The sequence below is a fragment of the Chelonia mydas genome, chromosome 9 (assembly GCF_015237465.2).
Source record: "Chelonia mydas isolate rCheMyd1 chromosome 9, rCheMyd1.pri.v2, whole genome shotgun sequence".
Classification (NCBI taxonomy): domain Eukaryota; kingdom Metazoa; phylum Chordata; order Testudines; family Cheloniidae; genus Chelonia; species Chelonia mydas.
The window spans coordinates 27,689,875-27,714,759 of record NC_057855.1 but is presented as its reverse complement, the minus strand read 5'-3'; the positions used below and the strand labels follow the sequence as shown (position 1 = coordinate 27,714,759).

General features: G+C 40.1%; 1 protein-coding gene across 8 annotated transcripts in view; it reads left to right on the top strand.

Annotated features, from left to right (window-relative positions):
• The window catches only part of RNF13 (ring finger protein 13), a 104,228-nt gene extending 80,701 nt beyond the window's left edge, over positions 1-23,527 (top strand). For 5 of the 8 annotated variants that reach the window (XM_037908270.2, XM_037908267.2, XM_037908269.2 and 2 more), the window contains 4 exons: positions 17-110; positions 440-577; positions 19,190-19,270; positions 22,050-23,527. In XM_037908270.2, the coding sequence (XP_037764198.1) occupies positions 17-110; positions 440-577; positions 19,190-19,270; positions 22,050-22,414 (678 nt within the window). In that variant the 3' untranslated portion in view covers positions 22,415-23,527. The remainder of the gene's footprint in view (positions 1-16; positions 111-439; positions 578-19,189; positions 19,271-22,049) is intronic. The other 3 variants (XM_043523168.1, XM_043523169.1, XM_043523167.1) reach the window with 1 other exon arrangement.
• The last annotated feature ends 1,358 nt before the right edge of the window (positions 23,528-24,885 follow it).

Sequence of the window (24,885 nt, the reverse complement as noted above, 5' to 3'; positions counted from 1 at the left end):
GTCTGCTTCTTTCCAGATCACAAAATTTGTGCAAGATAGACATAGAGCAAGAAGGAATCGACTTCGAAAAGATCAGCTTAAGAAGCTTCCTGTACATAAATTTAAGAAAGGCAAGTGGATCTTGATTGTCTAAATAATCCAACTCCATTGGTCTTAAATAAATACTAATATCCAAATGGAATTTTTTTATAGCTTTGAAAACCAATTCTGAGACTACTTAAACTGGACAGTGCCATTTGAAATGAAAGCACATTCTAACAAAACAGACATCTTGGGCCTGCTCCTGCTCCCACTGAATTAGAGGGAGTTTTGACATTTGCTTCCATGGGAGCGGGAGCAGGAGCAGGCCCCACATGTACTGTTGTGCTTTAGGAGTTTATTATGGTATTTTATACACCTCATAATCCTGCGGGAATTCTGCACCACTGTGCACATGCAGAATTCATGTCCTTCGCAGATTTCTTTGCTTCCCTGCAGAAAATGACAGGGAAGCAAAGGGAAGCCACAAGAGTGGTCACACGCCCCTCCCAGCAGTACGGGTGCATCGTGTCGGGTGCCTGGAGCAGCTGCCAGAGAGGTAAATCTCTGCTGGGGGGGTGGGCGGGCGGCAGCTGGGGATGCCCAGGCCTATGGCTTCTACCGTGCGCCAAGCTCAGCTGCTAGGTACCAGCTGGGCTGGGAAAGACAGAACTTCCTCTTCCCCTGCAAGGAATGGATGGAACTGGGTCAGACCCACCCCCAGACGCAGGAAGCTCCACACCCCCTCCTCCGCTTCTTGCCCCATCACACCTCAGCCACAGTGGCAGGAATCACTGTATGGGGAGCTGCTCCTCCCATCTGCGCAACCCCTGTACATCCAGACCCCGCCATACTTAGAGCCCCCACCAAGCCTCACCCCCTTGCACCCAGAACCCCCTGCTGAGCCTCACCCCTGCATCCAGACCCCCTCCCACCAAGCCCATCCCCCTGCATCCAGACCATCTCCCGCAGTGCCCCACACTTGAACCCCCACCTTCCTACACCTAAACCACCCTGATGAGCCCCCCACCCAGATCCCCATCCCACTGAGTCCCAACCAGCTGCACCCAGAGCTCTACTCCACCAAGCCCCATTCCCTCAGCATCCTGACGACCCCGTTCAGTCCCCCACACCCAGAAACCATCCCACACCTGGATCTCCCCCATACTAATCCCCTTCACACTTGGATCTTACCAGCTGAGCCTGCTTGCCCCACACCTGGATTGGGGGCCAGGATTAGGTGTGCTTGTGAGACTTTGTCCCCCTCGCTCGCTATCTTGGTGCACATGGAGAGGAGAGGCAGGACCCTGGAGGATTTCTGGGGCAGGCCTGGCTCTTGCGCTGTGTCAGTCTGTGTCCCAGGGGCAGGGCTGCAGGGTGATCTCGCACCTCCTTGCAGCCCATAGCTTGTGCTTCCCACTGCCATGCTGGAACCTCCACATTTATTTATTGACAGATAAAATATGCAGAATTTTTCAGAATTTTAAAATGTTGTGCTCAGAATTTTTATTTTTTTGGCACAGAATTCCCTCAAGAGTAACCTTAAAAGCCAATGCTAAACCTAAGGTTATTTCTTATGTCCTAAATTTTAACTGTCAGCTCCTTCACACCCCTATGGCTCCCTTTCTGTTTTCTCTCACTGCATTAACAGCGACTACAAGACTGTGTGATGTTTTATTTAGTCGTGTCTGGAAACAGAAGTATTTGGGGCATGTAAGTTGACCACTGTTTTAGAGGCTCTGCATCAGCTGAACTGTGTTGCAGGTATAATCTACCCACTTTTCTGTAGTGCGTGCTGCTTTCCCTCCATTCACCCAGTGCTCCTAGGAAGCCAGGGGATGTGATCAGTTAAAAATTTAATTCCAAAATATTTACTTTGTATAGAGTTAATCACTAAAACTTAGTCAAAATTACTAAACACACACTGAGAAATTAAAAGGGCAATGATTTCTTTTATTCAGTGCAATAGAACAAGCCTTTGACAAAGTCCCTCACCGAAGGCTCTTAAGCAAAGTAGGCAGCCAGGGGTAAGAGGAAGGTCCTTTCATGGACCAGTAACTGGTTAAACAATAGGAAGCAAAGAGTAGGAATATAGTGCCAGTTTTCACAATGGAGAGAGGTGAATAGCTGGGTCCCTCATAGATCTGTACTGGGACCTGTGCTGTTCAAAGTTTTCATAAGTGATCTGAAAGGGGGATGAACAGTGAGGTGCCAACAATACAAAATTACTCATAATAGTTAAGACCAAAGCTGACTGCGAAGAGTTACAAAGGGATCTCATGAAACTGGGTGACAAAATGGCAGATGAAATTCAGCATTGATAAGTGCAAAGTAATGCACACTGGAAAAACATAATCCCAATACATACATACAAAATTATGGGGTCTTAATTAGCTGTTACCACTCAAGAAAGAGATTGTGGAGTCATTATGGATAGCTCTCTGAAAAAATCTGCTCAATGTGTGTCAGCAGTCAAAAAAGCTAACAATGTTAGGAACCAGTAGGAAAGGGATAAATAATGTACTACCACTATATAAACCCATAGTACGTCCATCCCTTGAATACTGTGTACAGTTTGGGTAGCCCCATCTCAAAAAAGAGGTATTAGAATTGGAAAAAAATGACAGAAATGTGCATCTAAAATGATTGGGGTATGGAACAGCTTTCATATGAGGAAAGATTAAAAATACTGGGACTGTTCAGATTGCATAAGAGACTAAGGGAAGATATGATAGAGGTCTATAAAATCATTAATAGTATGGTGAAAGTGAAAAAGGAAGTATTAAATTTACCCCTCTACATAACACACAAACAGGGGTTACCAATTAAATTAATAGGCAGCCAATTTAAAAACAAACATAAGGAAGTATTTCACAGTGCATAGTCATTCCTAAGGGATGTTGTGAGGGACAAAAACATAATTGGGTTCAAAAAAGAATTAGATACATTCACGGAGGATAGATCTAGCAATGTCTATTAGCCAAGATGGTCAGGGATGCAACCCTGTGCTCTGAGTGTCCCTAAGCCTCTGACTGCCAGAAGCTGAGATTGGATGATGGGATGGATCACTCGATAAATTGCCCTGTTCTGTTCACTGCTTCCGAAGCATCTGGCACCAGCCGCTGATAGCAAACAGGATACTGGGCTAGATGGACCATTGGTCTGGTGCAGTATGGCTGTTCTTATTTTCTTAACAGCCATTTCAAAAAGTCCTGCATGTTTTGGTCTGCTTCTGCAGAAGAGGAGTATCTACTGCACACTTCACTTTTGGTCTTTCACATACGCTATAATTTTGCCATGTAATAGTTCATTTGTACAAGCTAGTAGTAGGTACAAAAAGAAATTGAAGAAAATCTCATAAAAATTAATGGCTACTGCAAAGTTCATGTTAATGTGCAATGTATTTCGGTGTGCAAAAGTATCACTTTAGGGATTGGTTTAGATTCAGGGACAGAGCCATATGCAGTTCTCCACTGCCTCTGATAATGTTCCTGCATTATTAATAACATCGAGGGTACTACCTGCAAAGCAGATGTTAGTTTAAGAGTTTGTACAGTGTCATGTGCAAAGTTGGTCTTATAAAAAATAATAAGCTTTTCACTTTACAGGGTTGACTGAACCTTGCTATAATATTCTATTTCTCTGGGGATAGAATTGGCTACAAAGGAGTGATCTAGAGCCAAAAGGCTAATATTAATTTTGCTCCCTGTTAAGGATTCCTAATTAAAACCAGAAATATTAAGCGTGTTGGGGTTTGTTGGGTTTTTTTGCATTTTTCATTGAAAACATATTTAGTGTTCCATCAAGGAAGTCAGTTCATGGGGTTTACTGTTAATTATTTATTGTATGTGTTTAGTGAGAGAGGAGGAGTAATGTCTCAGTATCATCCCAATTGTACACATAGCTCCTATCGCCAGAGTATCTATTTGTAACAGCCTACTCACTCTTTTCATGTTCTCCCTCCCCTTTCCTCTTGTTTAATTGTTTTAATTTGGACTGCAAGCTTTTTAAGAAAGGGACTGTCTTCCTTGAAAGCTCTCTTGGGAGGATGAGACAGGATGAGACATTCAACCAGGATGAGACATTCAACCTGTCTCTAAAAAAGGGTCACCTTTTCTTTGCACTTACAAATGATAATCTGCTTTACACGTATAAATGCAGTTTTTCTGTGCAGATTTGAAGTTTGTAAAGTGTACAGATTTGGAGTTTTCCAATTTGGATGTTGAATTATGCTGCTTTGAAGCTTTTCTGAATAAAGACTTTTCAGTGAAGAAAGGGAAAAGTCAAAACATAGTAGGAAACCTTGAATTGTTTAGGGGGAGAAGATAAGGGAAATAAGGACAAAAATATCCAAGACAACTGGGGTTTCAGAGCAGTATAGAAAGAGTAAAACACACACAAGTGAAAGCAAAATTCTTTTTAAAAAACTTTCCTCTGTGTTTAATATAGATTCACCACACTTTGTTACGATCAATACATAGTTTAAACTATTTAATATTTTGAAAATACACCATTTGTAAAAACCAAGTGTTTCTTTCAGTGCATGTATCTGTGTGAATATTGCACACATCTGCAGCACACGCCATGTCATTCCCAGCCAGAAAACATCCTGTGGCTGGCTAGTCAGCTCACTCTTGTATTTAGGGGAGATATTGTTAGTGACCTCTAAGTAAGGTAATGAAGTGCAGGACCTTGACATTCTCTGATTAGCTTTTATCATATCTATAGCAAAGGTACTCAGACAGCAAGCTATGAGGAGACTAAACCCTTTGCTCTATAAAACTATGAATCAAGCATCAGTGGATCATTTAAAATGCAAAATGCCACTTGTGGCAAACTTATGGACTCTTTATATAGCTCCCTTCCTTCCATACCAATCGGCATTATTAGATAAAATCTGAGATCAAACCTGCAACTGAGCCATCAGAGCAACTTTATTTTAGGTCTGATACTGTATACAAAAAATGTGATCATTCAGTAATGATAGTACCAATACCTGAAGCAACTGGAACCAACCCTGTGCTCCACCAAGGATACTCTCCACACCCCGCATGATGTGACTTAGAATCACTAATTATCAGTGTTAATCAGTCGTATTGTAGAATGCAAGACTTTTTTATGTTTGAATATTTAGAATACAGTAAGTCTGAAGTGGGCCGTACTGAGCTATCTTATTAAAATGAATAACAGAGGGCTAGAATGTACTGTCAACTTTCTGCTGTTAGCTGATAACATTTTTCAGGTTTTAAAGTAGACCTAGAGGTCAGTAACCTTCCATTGCTGCTCAGGCCTCAGGCTCTGCCCTCTCCCTCTCATGTAATGCCATAGAAGTCAATCGAGTTAGACCAAAGAAGAATTTAGTCTGTTTATTTTTCTTTTTCCCCCTACTGATTTAAAATTTACCAGCTCATATTAGAGTTGAATATAAAACCTTTTGGCTAGCTCTATCTATAACAAAGATGTATCTGGAAAAAAATATTTTTTAAAAAAATCTTAGAACGATAGGTATTAATTAAGGACCTGGGTTCTCTCATCCCATAAATCCTCAGCTAATTTTAGTTTGCAGGACAGTTTTTGAGTATTTTTTTCTTTAAACTGATCCATTGTTGTAAGTGTTTTTTTTTTTTAATTTAAAAAGTATAGTCTTTGTAAGAATAGCTGTGAAACAGATCCACATATCTCTGTTTCTCACTTTGTGGAGCTAGTTCTTATTTGCAGATAGATCTTTCATTTCCTGCATGAGAAACAGAAGCCTTTATAAAGGGGAAAATGCATCCCAGATGCAACTACACTATTGATCTAATGGAGCTTCACCAGCGTTTAATTTGTGACTTAATCCTATCACACCATACTCATTTTTCTCTGTAGCCATTTAGATTGAGAATTTTCTAAGCAAGTGGGTCTCAGTGTAGTCCTGGGCATCCCATGCTGAGTCTCCATTAGCAAAATGTTCAGAACTACCAGTTCTTGATATTAAAAGTCCCATCAGAGTTGATTAAAAGCAGTTCCCCTTTACTCTATCCCCCAACAAACAGAAGTTAGTGAATTAAGTACTCACCTGTAATAGCAATGATCACAAACAGCAGCACCAGAGACTCCAACACAGATATATATATATTTTTAATAGTAGCTAATCCTCCCAAGACCTTTCATATGACTAATAGTGGCCCTACTGACATTGCTGAAAGTCATCCTCACCAACCCTGTAACTTTTCTAAATTTAATTCATGTTGATGTGATACATCATGAGAAGTCAGTGGAGTTAATCAGGGATTAATCTGGCCCACGTTCCTTTTGAGTTCCTGCTTGACCAAACTTAGAGGTCCACATTTTGTCCTCAGATTAAGTCATTTGGACCTAAGTAATTAGGTCTATAGAGACTGAAGTTAATATCCAGATTTTTCCTCAATTACACTGGTGCGGTATTGTTGGGTAAAATTTTGTTTAGTCATACCAATGCGGTCTTTGTTGATCCAAATTCTATTTTCAGTTACATGGATATAAAGATGGATCTCAATAGGGTTGTTCAGCTTTACATGAATGTTATTCTTCAGCGTAACTAGCACACAGACCCTTACCATTTAATTCTTATTAATATCAAATTTTCAGTTTGGCATTATTGTTTTATAGCTCCTTGATGTATACATACCTTGTAGTCCTTGTCTTCCTTCTGTCTAATCCCAACTACTGACTTGGCGATAAATGAGATGTGTGCTCAAGGGTGGATGGAGGCTCTAGTCTCAGCCCTGAGTATTGGGTAGTGTATATCTGTGTTAACCCAGGAGCTCCAGGAAGAAATTGTGTCTCAGAAAAAGCACAGTACTTCTCCAGGCTCTCCTCTTGCACCAGGGAGGAGAGAGTGTAGCATATTCCCTGTCCTGCTGGCTGATATATGGATCATGGGTCTGGCCTCTCCCCATTTGCTTGTGGGGTGTGGTATTGAGTATGCAGCCCCTACTTTCCCTCCTGCGCCCAGAGCCACAATGCAGGAAGGTCCTAGGCTGCTGCACAGAGGGCTGGGGTCTTACTTCTCCTTATGGCCCCATGCAACCTCACAGGACCAGGGCACAATTTAGCCTTGACTATGCAATGCAGACATTTTGAATTCTTTTCTACTGACTCTCAGCAAAGAGGCAATACTTGGGCTATTGAAAGGAAGTTTTAAAGCTGATTTTCCATGTTGTGTGTTATTCCTGGGGGCTTGTGAATAGCAGCCTTCATTTTCATGTTTGTAGATCGCATTGTTTAATTACCCTAAAGCCCATTGCGTTGTATTTGAACTCTGAACCATTTGTACTTAACACTGTCTCTGAAATTATTGCTTAAATATACAAACAACAGGAAAAAGTTATAAATATTTGATCAAGTTGCCTTTGTTGAAGTGATAGAGTGGTTACGGGGTAGTTCACATCAATAATGTATTAAACAAAGTGGAATTTGTTTTTAGAACTGTTAATTCTGATATTACATGTGGGTAAAATTACCAGCAATTCAAGATCAGATCAATAGCTAGATGAGCCTCTGTTACACTGAGATGATGACGTTGTTTACTCAAAATTGGATGGGTTTAGTGAACACTAAAAGCTAGTTAAATCCTGACATGGAGCATTTGTAAAACTCAATCTTCTAATATCTCCTCCCTTCTCTGTCCTTCCCCATTATGTCCCTTTGTCATCCCTAGTCCTGATTTCTCTCTCAATCTCCCCCATAAACAACCCTACCCATAGTCTAATCCCCCTATCCTCAGACTCTTTATACTCTCAAACCCTCCCCTCCCCTAAAAAAGTCTTAAATCTGCACACAACTGAATGGGACTATCTATCCTTAGCTGTCTGATCAGTGGTTACGCTGAGCCTCACCCCCAGTCTCCAATCTGTGGTCTAACAGACTCCATTCTCACCTCTAACCAACACAGTCGGACTTCCTTCCATTCTCATCATCCAGTCAATACACTCTTCCCTTACTCTTTAGCTACTCCCACTCCATGCACACACTAATTCTCCAGGTCCACACACTGTATCATTTCTTTACCCATCACTCCCATCTCCACATACGAGAGGGCAGAGAAGGCAATAAGTGACAATTTTGAGAGCAATAAGACAGTTTGAGACTAGGTTGGTGGGAAATAGTAATTCTTAGTAGAGGTAGGTGAAGCATATAATGTATGATGTATGCAAGAAAATGCAATGCTGTCTCCCCTTAGTTTGGGATTCTTTTAGTGGATATGCTTCAAAGCAACATTCCAATAATCTAGCTGAGTTGTTGATACTAAAATTTCAGGAAGGTCTCTGGTAAATCAGTGACTTGCTATGAATTTTTTTTTGGGGGGGAGGGAGGGTCCTCATGATTCTTAGTAAGCAGTAATAATTTCTTAGAGACAAGACAAGACAAAGAAATAGATCCCCCTTAAAATTGGGGGGGGAAAATAGGTCATCGTAAGACTTCAGCCTTATTATTCTACAAAGCTCCTTTAAATAAAAAGTGATCGCTGTGAACATATTGATGTCTAGACAGCTTGGACCAAATTCATCCTTGATGTTACACCAAGGACAAATTTAGCCCAATATTTGTTGTACATCAACTTGGCATTACAGGAATCAAATTAGGTTGATTGATGCTCCCTGTTGAAGATAAAATTCTCCAAGGCACTAATGCAAAATCCATTAGCACCCATAACCACATTTTGTGCCCTGTTAATGGTAAAGGGTCAGCCTTTTAGGTCTTGCCTCACTTGTTTGAATGGGACACTGAAGAACACTGCATAAGATTGTAATTTTGGTGTTAGGAATGCTTGTTTTCCTTTTAGCTTTAACACTCTGGTTGCCCAAAAGCTTTGTGTAAATCTCTGCACTTAGATGATTATAGGTAGTTTAACGCATAAAACAGGACAGTAATCATAACATTCCCTAACTGAATTCTCTCTAAATCTATGCCAGCAGGTTCTTGAGCATGCTGGATGACATAGGGGCTGACTGCTCTCATACTTACACTAGTGTTATTAGGAGTAATTCTGCTCAGTGAATATCCTGACATCAGTGTAAAACTGGGATGAAAGGAAAATCAGGCCCAACGTCTTTTAGTAACATGAGGTGCACTTCTGTGATATAACATAGGATAGCAAGCAAAGGATTACATGACAAAATAGGTCTCTGTGGAGGTAGTGTACTCTACCATCTGTAAAAAACTGTTAATATAAAACAGAAGATACCACACAGATTTGCTATCTTGAGACGGGCCTGATCCAAAGTCTACTGAAGTCAATAGGAATCTTCCAATTGACTTCAGTCAAGCCATGATCCAAAGCCCACTGTATAAATATTCATGACAGATAAACACACAGAATGGGTTACATATTTTGTCAGTGTCCAAAGAGTTACAACAGTTACTTAGTAAGTAGGGTTAGCAACTGGAATGGAAGACACCTTCTATGGGGTGGCTTTTGGGCACTTTCCTATTAACATGCCTATTCTCTGACTGACCCCACATAACAGAGGTACATAGAACTAAAGCATAAGTAAGGATTCGCTAACTAAATTAAGGATTCTCAATACAGTATGTGTGTCCTGATTTCTCAAGTTATAAAAATGTTATTCAAATAAGAATGGGCAAAATCTTGGGCACACAATCAGTGGGACTTCATATTTTTTGCTGTTTAATTTGTACCAAAAATTAGCTATCAAATACAGGACAAATTCAACCCTATCTACTGTGCTGTTTGACCATAATGAAATTTGAACAGTATGAAGAATAGAAAATGTGTGAATTGGGCTATATTGTAACAAAGAAAAGCTAGCAAGGAGATGCAGTTTACACTAGCATGGAATTTAAGGCAAAACCAAATAGATTTCAAATCTTGCACAGCAAATGAACAATGGTGTATTCAAATGATCACACAGAAAACAAAATATTTTAACATTTGAAAATAAAGATGTAACTTGTCCTTGATGGGATCAAAGCAAATGAATTATGTGGGGAGAAAAGAAAAGAATTAAGCCAAAATTTTCAAGTTTGGGTGCCTAATGTTAGGGCCTAAATCAGGGGTTCTCAAACTGGGGGTCAGAACCCCTCAGGGGGTCACAAGGTTCTTACATGGGGGGTCACAAGCTGTCAGCCTTCACCCCAAACCCCACTTTGCCGCCAGCATTTATAATGGTGTTAAATATATAAAAAGTGTTTTTAATTTATAAGGAGGGGTCACACTCAGAGGCTTTCTATGTCAAAGGGGTCACCAGTACAAAAGTTTGAGACCCACTGGCCTAAATCCATACTTAGACATCAGTGCCAAGATGTTCAGAGCTGTGGCTTGCTTAGCACGTTTGAAAGTCCGGACTTTTATTTAAGTATCTAGATATGGATTTAAGAACTAACTAGTGCTTAGATTTGAAAATTTGGACTGAATCTTCACATTTAAAAAATGTGATATGTATTACACTGTAAGAGTATGGGTATTAGGCTAAGGTTGAGATCCTCAAAAGTAATTAGGTGCCTAGCCTAATGAAAATCAGGCACCTAAATACCGTTGAGGCTCTAGGCCTAAGTAACTATTTTCAGGTCAGTGTAGATGATAGGAGTGGACACCATATGTTCACATGTTGAAATCTAAGAACAAATCAAAACATCCTGTACATTATAGTTTTGCAAAAAATACTCAAGTCCATTGTGCCTCATGACAGTTATAATCTTCCAAAATGAAGGGCTGCAAAAGAGAAAGTGATTAGTGACATGTCATTTACATTATTACATAGTAATAACTATAGGCCTGCTATTTACTAGGAATTTATAAATTGATTTATTCCTTCAAATGGGATTATCACTGATCTAATTTCAGTTCTTTATTAGCCCATCTGCCTGGCTGCACAGTACTGTGCAGGTCTCATGGGGGGGGACACAAAGTCTGCCAGAATCATGGCGATTTTATTTCTGCATCTTGCATTCTTAGTAAGTACCAGAAATATTGAAGTTTTACAGATGGATGAATGAGGTAACTGTTTAACGTGTATTTATGTATCTCAGTAGGTTAAAAGATTATTGCACGTTTACAAGAGGTTTTGCACATCACAAGTAAAATATTTTATTCATAATTTCTAAAATCCCTTGTAGTCTTTTGCTGTTTTTAGTGGGTAGAGGAAGTGAATGTCCGCAAAACATCTGGTAAATTAAACTGTATGAGTTGCCAAGGTGCTGTATGGTCTGGGAGGTGGGATTTGGCCATCTGAGAAGAACCCAACAGGACATGTTCCTACTAATTCATAGATCTTCCGAGATCCACAGGGGATCACACAAACCCCAAGGCACCTTTGAAAGACTGGTACATCCTGAGTATCTTCTCTTATTGCTCTCCTGCCTGTACCTGGATGGATCCCCTTCCCAGTGCGGTTTGAAAGCAAAGTGAAAGAGTCCATGTAAATAATGCAGTTTGTCCAATAAAATCCAGATAGGTTTGTTTTGGGGATAGTGATAGTGATGTGAAGAGTAGCTCTCCTAGTATCATGCTCCACCTCCAAACACAGAAAAGCTCCAGAAGCACAGAGCTCATGAGATTGGAGGGAGGGGCAAGAAGGCATATTGAGCTAGTCTTTCCTCCCCCTATGACAGATTTCAGGCCAACGGAACAGATTTCCTTCTTCTTTAATCCCCTCCATGGGAAAAAAATGGAGGAGCGTGATATGACTTGTGTTATGTATGCCATCTTCTAGCTAAGATTTTAGACATAGTTTCAAAGCTGCCTAAGGGTGTCCCATTTGGCAGCTGGGATTATGGGCTTGGATTCTATCAGGATGGGAAATCAGAGTTGTTTTGCTAAGGAAATGGTAGAATTGAAGAAGTAGGAGAGACCAACCTTGCAGTGGAGGAGCTCACATTGGCTGCAGGACTTCCACCATAGAGACTCAGTTGTTCAAGAGTGGGAGCTGAGGAAGTGGATGTTAGAGATGAGCCAAGGCTGAGGGTGGGGTGGGGTGGGGTGGGGTGAGGTGAGGTGAGGTGTGGTGTGACCTTAAAGGGCATTTAAGAAATGTTTGTTGTTTCAGTCAGATATTGCTTGTCCGCTAAATTTTGCGGTTCTTGTACAATCCTCACTGATAAAGCTTAATGTTGTTTTTCCAGTCTAAAGATGGGTATGATGGTTGAGCACTGGGCGGCTTTCCGAATGAGTACTGTATATTAAGGACTCCATTCACTTTCCAACAAACCACACCAGGCAAATCTGTATTTTCAAGAACAATGTGCAGCCATATTTCAGGATTCTCAAGGAGCATCTTTTTGAGAAGAGGAAACGATCCAGTATTTTAATGCATTGTCTTGCCTATCTGTCACTGTCAGTTAAAATCCCAGATATCTGTGTTGAACTTTGCAACTATTCTGTAATTAGAAGGGATCACTAAATACATTGTGACTGAGTAATAGGATCAAGAAATTAGATGACAGTTTCTAACCATCAGAGAAGTGAAGTTCTGAAACAGCCTTTCAAGGAGAGGAGTGAGGCAAAACACCTAAACTGGTTTCAAGACTGAGCTCAATACATTTATGGAGGGGATGGTATGATAAGATTGCCCACAGTGGCACATATGTGACTGCTACTAGTAAATATCTCCAACAGCCAGAGATTGGACGCTAGAGGGGGGAAGGCTCTGAGTAACTACAGTGAATTCTTTCCCACGTGTCTGGCTGGTACATCTCGCCATGCTCAAGGTCTAACTGATCACCATATTTGGGGTTGGGGAGGAATTCCTCCCCCGAGGAATGAAATGCATTCTTCAAGAGCAGCATACTCCAGAATTTTCTTGTAACACCACTGAAGTTTCTAGGACTTACCACTTGGAAAGCAGATGAGGCAGCAAAGAATTTTACTATAGCATTGGTGTTCGGTTAGCCTGAACACTGGGCCATGAACAAAGAAATCCTGAGTTTTAATCCCCGCTCTGTCACTGACTCACTATGTAGCCGATGCGGGGGAACAAAACAAAAAAACACCAGTCTCCTGTGCCTCGTTTCCCCATCTGTAAAGTGGGAATGATAATACTTATCTACTTCATAGTGCTGTTGTGGGGATTAAAAAGTTAATGTTGGGGCAGAGCTTTTAAAATATGAAGTGCCATATAAATATCACACAGTAATAGCAGCAGCGTGTACCATGATTGCCATACCTGCTGCCAAAATGTGTAATTAATAAATAGGTTATATAATTTGGTGTATATAATAGATTTCTCCCTGACTTAATAGTGGTGACACAAACACACTGCAGACATTTGCAGCACACACTCTTTCTGATGGTCTATCATATAACATTTCACTCATCTTAATAACTTCCATCTCCTCACCCTTTTCCATCCCAACGCAATGGCTATTACTCTGCTGATATTTAACAAACCAGTTTTTCCAATTTGCGCAAAGTGTTTTGGCTGGTGTTGGTTTGTTTTATTTGGTAGTGTCTGTCATAATGCAGAAGTCAAGCAATAGATTCCCCCCTCCCCCAACTGTGAAATATAACAGAAGAACCTGGTGCACTAGGGTCAACGTTAGAAGGATATTGAATGATTTACACCATAAATCTTAACCCCACACATAGCAAAATTCAGTTTATCCACCAGAAAGCAATGTCTCCCCATCTTAATACAACATGTACTTGGGCTTCTCATCTTACATGCAATGCTGAATTCAGAAAGACTCATTGCTTTTATACTTTTTGCCGTTTTCCCTGTAGCTGGAAAATACATATAGCAGATACCAAACACACATCATCATCAATGTAATCTACTCTTCATCTTAGTCAGTATAAAATTTGACATGAGTAAAGTATAATCCATATTTTGATAAAGTGGTATGGCTGGTACTGCATTCCTTGGCATCACTATGAGCATGCGGGTCGCAGAATCAGGTCTTACGAGAGACAGGAGTACACATAAGTAGGGTTTTTTTCTCCCCAGAATACTGAAGTATTGCTTAAATATTGGTGAGAGTCCTGTGAAGGACCTCACTAGAGTACAGCACATTTCTTAACTATCACTTATTACTAATATACTTACAGCTTTAGTTGTGTGAATGATGCTTTTAAAATATTGAAGTGCTGTAGATTTGTGTTTTCAGAAATACAGACAAGTGAACTGGGAGCATGGTTAAGTTAGGAGGCTAAGAGTCAAGAGTGTGGAGTTCTCAGTTCTGCCACTTATTCACCAGTGATCTCGTTCAAGTCCTAGCCCATCTTTATCTCACTTTCTCCCTCTGTAGAAGGAGTATTATGTTCTCATCCAGATGTTGTGAGTTTTTACAAAGCACTTTAAGCTCCTTTCATAGATGCTGTTGAAGTGTAATATATTATCTATTTTCCTGAATTTATTTTATATTGAAAGCACTATGGTGGAGAATGCTCCTTACTGTGTGTTTGTAAAGAACACTGTACATTTCTCCTCCCACATTTGTTATTTTAATAACCTGAACAAGTATCTCCCTGGTTTCAGAGTAGCAGCTGTGGTAGTCTATCCGCAAAAAGAAAAGGAGGACTTGTAGCACCTTAGAGACTAACAAATTTATTTGAGCATAAGCTTTTGTGAGCTACATGCATCCGATGAAGTGAGCTGTAGCTCACGAAAGCTTATGCTCAAATAAATTTGTTAGTCTCTAAGGTGCTACAAGTACTCCTTTTCTTTTTTCTGAAATGATTGTTTTCTTACTGCAAGGTGAGAGATTTCAAATATTGGAAAAAATGAGAAATGTGTAAAAGCTTCTTGATAAAAGTCAGGTGAAACAGACTGATTAATTAAACTAGACCTATTGTTAATGAGGTGGCTCAGTTCTTAATTCATATTAGTTAGCATCCTAAAAAGAGTATGCAGTAATCCTAAATCATCAGGGCAGAAAAGAGGAATAATTAGACTATCCTTTTTTGGTAATGTGAAGTATAAGCTAAGCCCTGAGTTGGAAGCTGAAACCAAGTTCATTTCTGTGTAAATATGTGGATGGCATCAGATTGCTACCCTACTTTCCCAAGCTTCTTACTTTTATGAATCAGCTGGAAGGTATTTAAATAGAAGTTATGCTCTGTGTGTTACAAGACTGCACAGAGTAATTGGGAAAAGGTGTTATAGAAAAATAACTATGCAGATAAAAAAAGTTGGAAATATACTAAGTGCTTCATTTTCTTTTTTAGAAAGACTAACAAAAGGTGCGTTATTGCCAACAATGTGCATTGAGCAAAACAAAAACTAACAACCTGCAATTTAAAAAAACCCAAATCTTAAAAAGCCACCTGACCAGTATATTTAATACAGCTAAAAGATATAACAATCAGTTTATTACATTTCTAGTCTGGGTCATCTAAACAGAAAAGGAGGACATTGCTAACCAAGATGCCTCTGAGTCTTTGTTCTCCCTTTGCCTCTCACTACCTCCCCTTCCCTCCCCCCCCCCAAAAAAAAATTTAAAAAAAGAGTTCCTTAGAAGGCTTAGAATACTTACAATTTGAAATGACAATTTTAGTGCTTCTGTCTGTCTCACTGAGTATTTGACAGATTTCTAATGCTTTCCCTGCAAAGCTCAGCTACTGTCATGTTCTCACAGCTCAGTTTTCCCACTGTGACTTACCCTGTTTCATAAATGTGCAAAACATACACAGAGCATAAATCTTATCCATATTTTCACTGTGAAAATTGGATCCAAATATCTTATGAATCTAGTGTTCTTTTTTCTGTAGCCTGGCATTGTGTTCAGGGGCACCCTGGCAAGCAGTTTCTTATGCACAATTCTCAGAACCCTCTCTGTAATGCCCTATCATTTAGTTATGATCTCCAAGACATTTTTACATTATACTTGCTTTGATTTCAAACACAAAGGGCCCATATTACCTGTATGTGCTGGTTGCTTTGTACCACTCCATAACTAGGTGATTAAGATGAGTTTATGGATACTCATCATTACTAGAGTGATGCAAAGCAGGCACAGCTTACTTCAGATCAGTGATTCTCAACCAGGGGAACGGTTACCTCTGGGGGTATACAGAGGTCTCCCAGGGGGTACATCAACTCATCTAGATATTTGCCTAGTTTTACAATAGGCTACATAAAAAGCACTAGCAAAGTCAGTACAAACTAAAATTTCATACCATGACTTGTTTATACCGCTCTACATACAGTACACCAGAAATGTAAATACAATATTTATACTCCAATTGATTTATTTTATAATTATATGAGAGGGGCAGCAATTATATGAGAGGGGCAGATATTTATAAAAATGAGAGGGGCAGCAATTTTTCAGTAATAGTGTGCTGTGACACGTGTCTTTTTAGGTCTGATTTTATAAGAAAGTAGTTTAAGTGAGGTGTAACTTGGGGGTACACATGAAAAAAAAAAGATAGGACTCCTGAAAGGGACAGAGTCTGGAAAGGTTGAGAGCCAGTGCTTTAGATGGTGTCTATCCCCTACAGCTTCCCCCGTTACATGTCAGACTTCCCCGTGCCTTTTTCACCTAGACTAAATTTTTCTCTTGATGCAACTTCCTTTAAAAGCTTGACTAGATTCTCTAGATTGTCTCTCACAGCCGTGTAATAGAGAAGGCCTAAACTGAAAAGCTTTGCTGAGTTGTGGGGTTGTGAGTTTGCTGAGTTCTCTCCAGCTACTGTTTATTATCAGTTTCACTTACATTTTATCACCACAGGTGCAACTTAATTTCCATACACATTCTTATTTTGTGTGAAAGTGAGTTATTGCTTAGAAGTCTGTTAGGATATGACTGGTCCATCTGGAGAACTTTTTTGAGAAGCAGCTTCTCAGCTTTTACTCAGCTTGATAGTATCTCTGTTGTTGCAATGGAAGGATCAGGAAGAGGGCGAGGAAACAACCCTTTCACAGAAAGCAGAGTAGTTTATGAACAGTTGTGGGAAAGGCAAAAATATTCTGAATTTTTTCAGATAGTCTTAAATATAGACCAGAGAGAGGGTATAAGGAATGGCACTAAGGAATAATGTGGTTGAGGTGTTTCACAAAAAGAATGCTCAAAAAGATAGAGAAAAAGAAAAGATAGAAATTTTTTTGGTGGGAGGATTATCCTATGGTTAAGGGAAGGGACTAAAAGTCAGAGGTTTAAGGTGTCAAAAGCTAGTAATACCACTATAGACACAACATTCTCTGTACACTGACACAAAAGATATTTCTGATAGGGCTGTCAATCACGCTTAACTCAAAAAAAACCAATCACAATTAATCACAGTTTTAATCACACTGCTAAGGAGTAGAATACCAATTGAAATTTAGTATTTTTGGATTTTTCTACATTTTCAAATATATTGATTTCAATTACAACACAGAATACAGTGTAACTCACTTATTTTTACAGTGCAAATATCTAATAAGAGAAAAGTATTTTTCAATTAATCTCTATCGTGAAAGTGCAACTTACAAATATAGTTTTGTCACATAACTGCACTCAAAAACAAAACAATGTACAACTTTAGAGCCTACAAGTCCATTTAGTCCTACTTCTTGTTCAGCAATTGTTAAGACAAAAAAGTTTGTTTATATTTATGGGAGATAATGCTGCCCACTTATTTACAGCGTCTCCAGAAAGTGAGAACAGGAGTTTGCATGGCACTTTTGTAGCCGGCATTGCAAGATATTTACGTGCCAGATGTGCTAAACATTCATATGGCCCTTCATGTTTCAGCCACCATTCCAGAGGACATGCTTCCATGCTGATGATGCTCGTTAAAAAAATAATGTGTTAATTAAATTTGTGACTGAACTCCTGGGGGGAGAATTGTATGCTGCCTCCTCCTTTGTTTTACCCCCATTCTGCCATATATTTCATGTTATAGCAGTCTCGGATGATGACCCAGCACATGTTGTTCATTTTAAGAACACTTTCACTGCAGATGTGACAAAACGCAAAGAAGGTACCAAAGTGAGATTTCTAAAGATTGCTACAGCATTTGGCCCAAGGTTTAAGAATCTGAAGTGCCTTCCAAAATCTGAGGGGTATGAGGTGTGGCGGATGTTTTCAGATGTCTTAAAAGAGCAACAGTCCAGCATGGAAACTACAGAACCCGAACCACCAAAAAAGAAAAATCCACCTTCTGCTGGTGGCATCAATTCAGATGACGAAAGTGAACATGCATCGGTTCACACTGCTTTGGATTGTTCTCAAGTAGAACCAGTCGTCAGCATGGACACGTCCTCTGGAATGGTGGTTGAAGCATGAAGGGACATAGGAATCTTTAGCGCATCTGGCACATAAATAACTTGTGATGCCGGCTACAAAAGAGCCACGCGAATGCCTGTTCTCACTTTCTGGTGACCCTGTAAACAAGAAGATTCTGGGTAAGTTTAGAGGGGATACACAGTAAGTATATAGAAAAACAAACATAAGAATATGTGAATCTAAATATTCATTGAGGCAAGAGCACACTTGTGTTAAAGGTCTGCATCATCCTCGCATCTGAGAGCATGACCACGGCCTACGCTGGGCCAAGGTCTGCTGGCATACATGCAAGACAACCTATGATTCTCTAGGCCAAAGCAGAGACCCTCCTGCAGTAAGTCAAATTCTTAACAAAAACATGTGGTAAAAGGAATATGACAGTTGAAAATTGTTTATATACTGGGCAGCGTACCGATAATATAAACCTCCCAAATAAGATTTCCATTATATAGTAGTGTGCTTTTTTGTTCTCTTATGACTAGATAAGTAATAGCTCCTTGTTCATTATTCTGATTTCCTCCAGTCCTCCTGCCTCAAAAAATAAATAAATAAATTCTAGTTTGTCTGTCAAATTAAAATGGGGCATATGAAGATGAATATTCTTCTGCTTGTTCTTCATCTACTGTATTTTTAATTAACATACTCCACTGACAGTTGATACATCTATATTATAATGTAGACTTATATTTTAAATACATTTTTAATAAGATTATAGAAAAGGGATTTCACACAAACTTATGGAAATATGGCCACCTTATCATCAGCCTGCACTTGAAGGGAGAGCAGATGAACATACAGTTCAAATAAGTAGTATAATGAAAGGGACAATACAGCTTCAAAAAAAAAAAAAAATTGCTGTGGATGAGAAAAGATCAGAGTTGACCTATGGACATTAAAGAAAATATCCGGAAGAACTTATCTGTATGTGTTTGAAGATTATACAGCTTTTAATGTAGTATTGATTCACAATTTTCTGCTGCAGGAGATGAGTATGATATATGTGCCATTTGTCTGGATGAATACGAGGATGGAGACAAGCTCAGAATTCTTCCATGCTCTCATGGTAAGCAGCTGCATATTGGTTTGTAATATTTTAATTATAAGAGTTATTTAAAGAAAATATTTGTGTCCAAAACAGCAATGAATTTACTGATTTATAAAAGGTAGCCTCTCTAATATGGCCCAGAGTCTACATACAGAGTCTACAATGGGATTAAAAACAGACAATTTTGGCTTCTAAACAGTAACAAGAGAAGGATAATCATAATGAGAACACAGCTAATCATTCAACCAATGAGTCCACCTTCCTTCAGTCAAATGCCCAGGAGAAAATATGGGCCTGACACTGGTGCCCTGAAGATCAGATTGTGTGTCGGTTCAGTGGAAAAGTGCATTCCAGAGTATGTTGCCACCAGTTCCCAGACATTTAAATCTAAGGACTGTTAGCTCAGCTGATCTCTACTGCCACAGCAACCTGGAGAGTGTGTCTGATGAGTAGCCTGGATATAAACCAATTTGCACCTGGAAGCCAGTGCTCTGCTTGGAGAGCTGTAATATGTAAGATGTAATAGGTTCCCTGTGACCAGTTCTGCCTAACTGAGCCAGCCATGTTGTGCAATCCAATTGAAAGGATTGCAAAGTCTAACCAGACGCAGGTAAAAATAGGTGTTTTTGGCTATCCACACCAACTAGAAATCCAGGAGCAATCAGGGGCCCAAAACCTCCCCCAAATTGTTAACATCTTGGACAAAGGTTGAACAAACCCGCTAACAAAAGGGTCAGGAACCATCCCTACTATATACTCTTATGATCCTTCCTTCAGTCCACTAGTCACATCTTGTCTGGACTGAGCCAGAGTCAGCCTGCTCTCAATGTCACACCCTCACCAGGCACTGCAAGAGTACCATCAGGTCAGATGAAAATGAGATATCTGATGACAGTGCAGCTCAAACCATCTCACTGTCTCACATAGTGGCCTCACATACCCATTCTGCTCAGTGTGTGGCTAAATAGGGTTTTGTAGAATTCCGTACAAAAGAACCTTGAGGGCAGACAGACAGACAAATGACTGGGACTTCTCAGAAAGAAAGAACAGAAACATGGCATCTACCCTAGATGAGGGCCACAAAGTTAACCAAATCTTACTGTCAGAGGTTACTGACAGATGTAGAAATCATCATGAACACTTGTCCTAGGAAAACATGTTGATTACTATATGTTAAACATGACTTTACACATAGTATAGAAAGGGATACACCATGTTTAAAAATATTAGTTGGTCATGGTTAACCGTAGAGTTCCTAACCAGCTAACACCTGTCCTGGTCCACACTTGGTGCTAGGTTGTGTTGAAGATCATGTTAATTAAGACATTTTCAAACGTGAATCATTTTCTCAGTTTAGATAAGGCCATTGAGATCAGTACAGTTGCTGTACCAAATCTAGCCCTAATACCAGACTAAGATCAAGGAGATTTGAGGACTCCAGTAGACTCCAGTGAAAATAGCCTTGCCACAACCTTCTCAGGAAAAAAAAGATTTCCAGTATCAGAAACTTCTTGAGTAAAGGTCAAATGATTGTTCACTTGAGGGAAGTGGATACTGTCCCTGCCCATAGGGTCCAACAATGGTTATTATTATTTATATTACACTAGTGTTCAGAGGCTCCTGTTAGGATCAGGACCCCACTGTGCTAGGTGTTGTCCAAAGGTAGACATGACCCATATCCCAACTGGTTTATAGTAACCAACGTTCTCTGAAGAGTTTCACTCACCGCAAGTGGCACCGCCTTGGGGCTCATCTGGGGATTAGCTCTTGAGCAGTCAGGTGTCCCCTCCTTTGCTTGTTCGCCCTGTGGTCTCTCTCTGGACTCAGTTGCTCCCTACAGCTAGATGAGTGGTTCTGAAACTTTTGTACTGGTGACCCCTTTCACATAGCAAGCCTCTGAGTGCACCCCCCCCCTTATAAATTAAAAACCCACTTTTATATATAACACACCATTATAAATGCTGGAGGCAAAGCGGAGTTTGGGATGGAGGCTGACAGCTCGTGACCCCCCCATGTAATAACCTCGTGACCCCCTGAGGGGTCCCAACCCCCAGTTTGAGAACCCCTGAGCTAGATCATTATATTCTCCCCTTCCAGGATATCGAAGTCCCACTGGACAAACTGCCTCAGGCAATCTTTTGATCCACTACCCAGTTTGTACTGCTTTTCCAGTGGCTGGTAAGGGAACCTGGACTACCCACTGTTCTGGGTTCCAGCCCAAATACACTCTGGCCAGCAACCACAGTCTGCTTAAGCTCTGACCCTCTTGCTGTTTCTCTGGGCTCTTTTCTGCCTGCCTGCCTTCCTTCCTTATCTCCTAGCCCACCTCTATATTACCACTGGAGCTTCCTCTGTTCCCTGTGGCTACTTCACTCCTTCTGGAGTTCTTGCCAGAGTCTATAATCCAAGGCAGGATCCCAGGGCCTACTCTCCCCCTAGATCACTTCCACCTTGTACCTAGCCACAGCCACCTTCCCTTCTCTCTAGGGAGGGACTGCAGAGCTCCTCCCAACAGCCCCTTCCTGCCTTTATAAAAGCTCAGCCTGCCCCAGCCAGCTGGCTTTCATCATCAGTTAATCTTTATTAGTCCCTGCCTCTCCTCCAGGTGCAGCCTATAAAGTTAAGTGGCCCATTTTTCCCAGTCAGGCATTGTGTGGGGTTGATACCCAAACACAAGATCTTTTAAAATCAGCATTATTTAGCACAAAACTGTAACACAAAATTATAACGTAACAAGAGTAACCTCAGACTGTCATTTTTACTTAGCAACTGACATACCTGTTTTGTTTCCTGACAGCATATCATTGCAAGTGTGTGGACCCATGGCTGACTAAAACCAAGAAAACATGCCCTGTGTGTAAGCAGAAAGTGGTCCCTTCTCAAGGGGATTCAGACTCTGAAACAGACAGCAGTCAAGAAGAGAATGACGTCTCTGAAAACACCCCTTTGCTTCGACCATTAGCTTCAGTTAGCACTCAGTCATTTGGGGCTTTGTCAGAGTCTCATTCCCATCAAAACATGACTGAATCTTCAGAATATGAGGAAGACGACAATGAGGATATTGATAGTAGTGATGCAGAGGATGGAATGAATGAAGAGAGTGTAGTGGTTCAACTACAGCCCAATGATGAAAGGGAGCACAGAGAGGCAAATACGGTTTGAGCTTCAAGACTGCTAGTGATCAATCTCATAAGAACAAAACTGTTCATAAAGCTATACTTTACATACACTTATATAGGGAATACATTCTATTTGGTGGCCTCTTTGGTTACTTCAATAGATGCAGCTCTTCATGTAGTGTTCTATGGTTTGATCATATTACAGACAGATTTTTTTGGTTCAGTTATTCATTCACATATTTATCTTTTCAAAATGAACAGTTTAACTGGACTTCACAATACTAATGAATAATGCCAGGAGTCTCCATCAGTAGGGATATCACAGTAAACCAGAGACTCTACTTTAAATGTCAGTATCTTGTTGAAATGGGATATAGCCAAGAAAGTAGATTTTTTTCCCCGATTACAGCTTGCAGGCAAGATTGGCTTATACTGATAGCAATATTTATTAAACATATGGTAAGCGCTACCCCTCCAACCTAATCAAAAATGTATATGGTTCCTGCGTCTCTGGGGTTTTCCCAAAACTGCCACCACTACTGAAAGAAAGAGGTAGAACAGTTCAGTATTCTTTTAGCAAGCAGATCACAAAGCAGGGAAACTGATGCTTTAATCTTGACAGCAGTGATTCTGCTACTTTTCCAAGTAATCCTGTTGAGCTTGCAAGAGCAGTTTAAGGTTGTGAAGGAAATTTCAGAATCAGTTAGGTTTAAAATAGCTCACACAAAAAGATTCATAATGAACATATTATTAATCGGCCCCATTTGCTGATAGCAGCTAAACTAATTTCCTATAACAATAATGCAGGGGCTGGGAGTGACCAAAACAGCAAGGCAAGCAAAGCTGTATATAGAAATACTGAATTGTAGTAACTGTTCTATTGATCCTCACATCATATACCTCTAAATAAGGAGCATTTTATGCTGCATTAGTCTGCTAAACTATGTACATAGATAAATTGTTTTTTTCAAGTATTTGATTTGAAAATGAGTGGTTATAAATATTTAACAGAACTCTGTACTTACCAGTGTATCATGAAATCTAAATTATATATAATGTCATTATAACTGTGTATAATCAAAATGCAAAGATTTTTTATATGGCCTTGTATAAGGGGGATTTGAAAGAATGTTAATAAACATGTTTTCCACTTTAAGTACTAGCAGGAATTTATTAAACTGTCACATTGCATACATGCTGCCTTTTATTTATAATATAATTAAGGCCAAAGAATGATGGTAAGGTTATGTATTTAAAAAGAACCAGGAAACGCAAATGTTAGGGTTCCCATAACATTAACTCACCTACATTGCACCAAAGGTATATCACAGGATACAAAAAACAGTATAGTGATCAACATTATGTGCACTGTAAGTGTGATAATGTTTCATAGAGAACTTTAACTTTTGTATCACTCCCTTGTTTAAATTTGTGATCTTAAAGCTGCACCGACGTAGATTTTTGGCATGTAATTTGTGTAATTTTCAGGAAAAAAAAAAAGATGGAGAAAAGAAAGCCTATGCCATTAATCACTCCTACTCCCCAGGCTGGCCCCTTAAAGCCAGCAGAGTCTATATTTGTGAATTGGTAACCAAATACCCAAAGCCTGGGTTGAAGAGATTCCTAGTGAGGCCCCGCTGCTTTCACAGGTCTGATGCACAGCGCAGTCACTCCTCCCTTGCCTACCACCTGGAAAAGGAAGTCTTTTCTGCTGGAGAGGTGTACTAGTAGTTAGGGAAGGTTACTGCACACTACTGGAGGAAGTCAGACTTAACAGGTTGTGGGGGCATGGGAGGAGTTGTAGATGAACAATGGTGTCTCTCAGTCCCTCACACCCCTAGGCATCCCTGGTAAGGTCAAGCAGAATGTAAGGCTTATCCTTATATCATCACCATGCACTCACCCAGATGCAATTTTTAAGTGTAAATGTTATTTTCACTTTCAAAGTAAGCCGTGCAGTTATTCTTCAGTAAAGTCCAGGCACACACCTCGTTTGAAGATAGAGGTTCAGGAAAAATATAATTTAAAATGCACTGTCTTTTTTCCATGCAAAAAAATTAAAAGAGCTTAACAAACTCTTGCCTCAAACAGCTGGCGTGTAGTAGGCTGCCTGATTGGCTACCCCACCTGATTGGTTGGAAGAGTCACCACACTGGTTCCTTAGCTCAGCAGCAGTTCAATTGGCTGCTCAAAGCAATTAACTACAGTTGCATTGTACCTGGTTGTTCCCAGCCCTGCTCCTGCCTTGCCTTGCCTTATGCCAAGTCCTGAATTTTGGCTCTGACCCTTGACTTTGGCAGCCAACTCCTGTTGTAACCTCTGGCCATGACCTACCAGAGTCCTAGTCACCCCCCAGTTAGACCAGGCTTATAGAACCTCCAAATGTGGGCAAAGGGATTTTTTTGGATGGAAGGTAGTGAAATTTTGTCTTAAACTCATGTAAGGACCAATGTTAACTCCAGTGTAGATATACCCATTCACTGATAGATCCTCCTCCCTTCAGAAGTAAGAGCA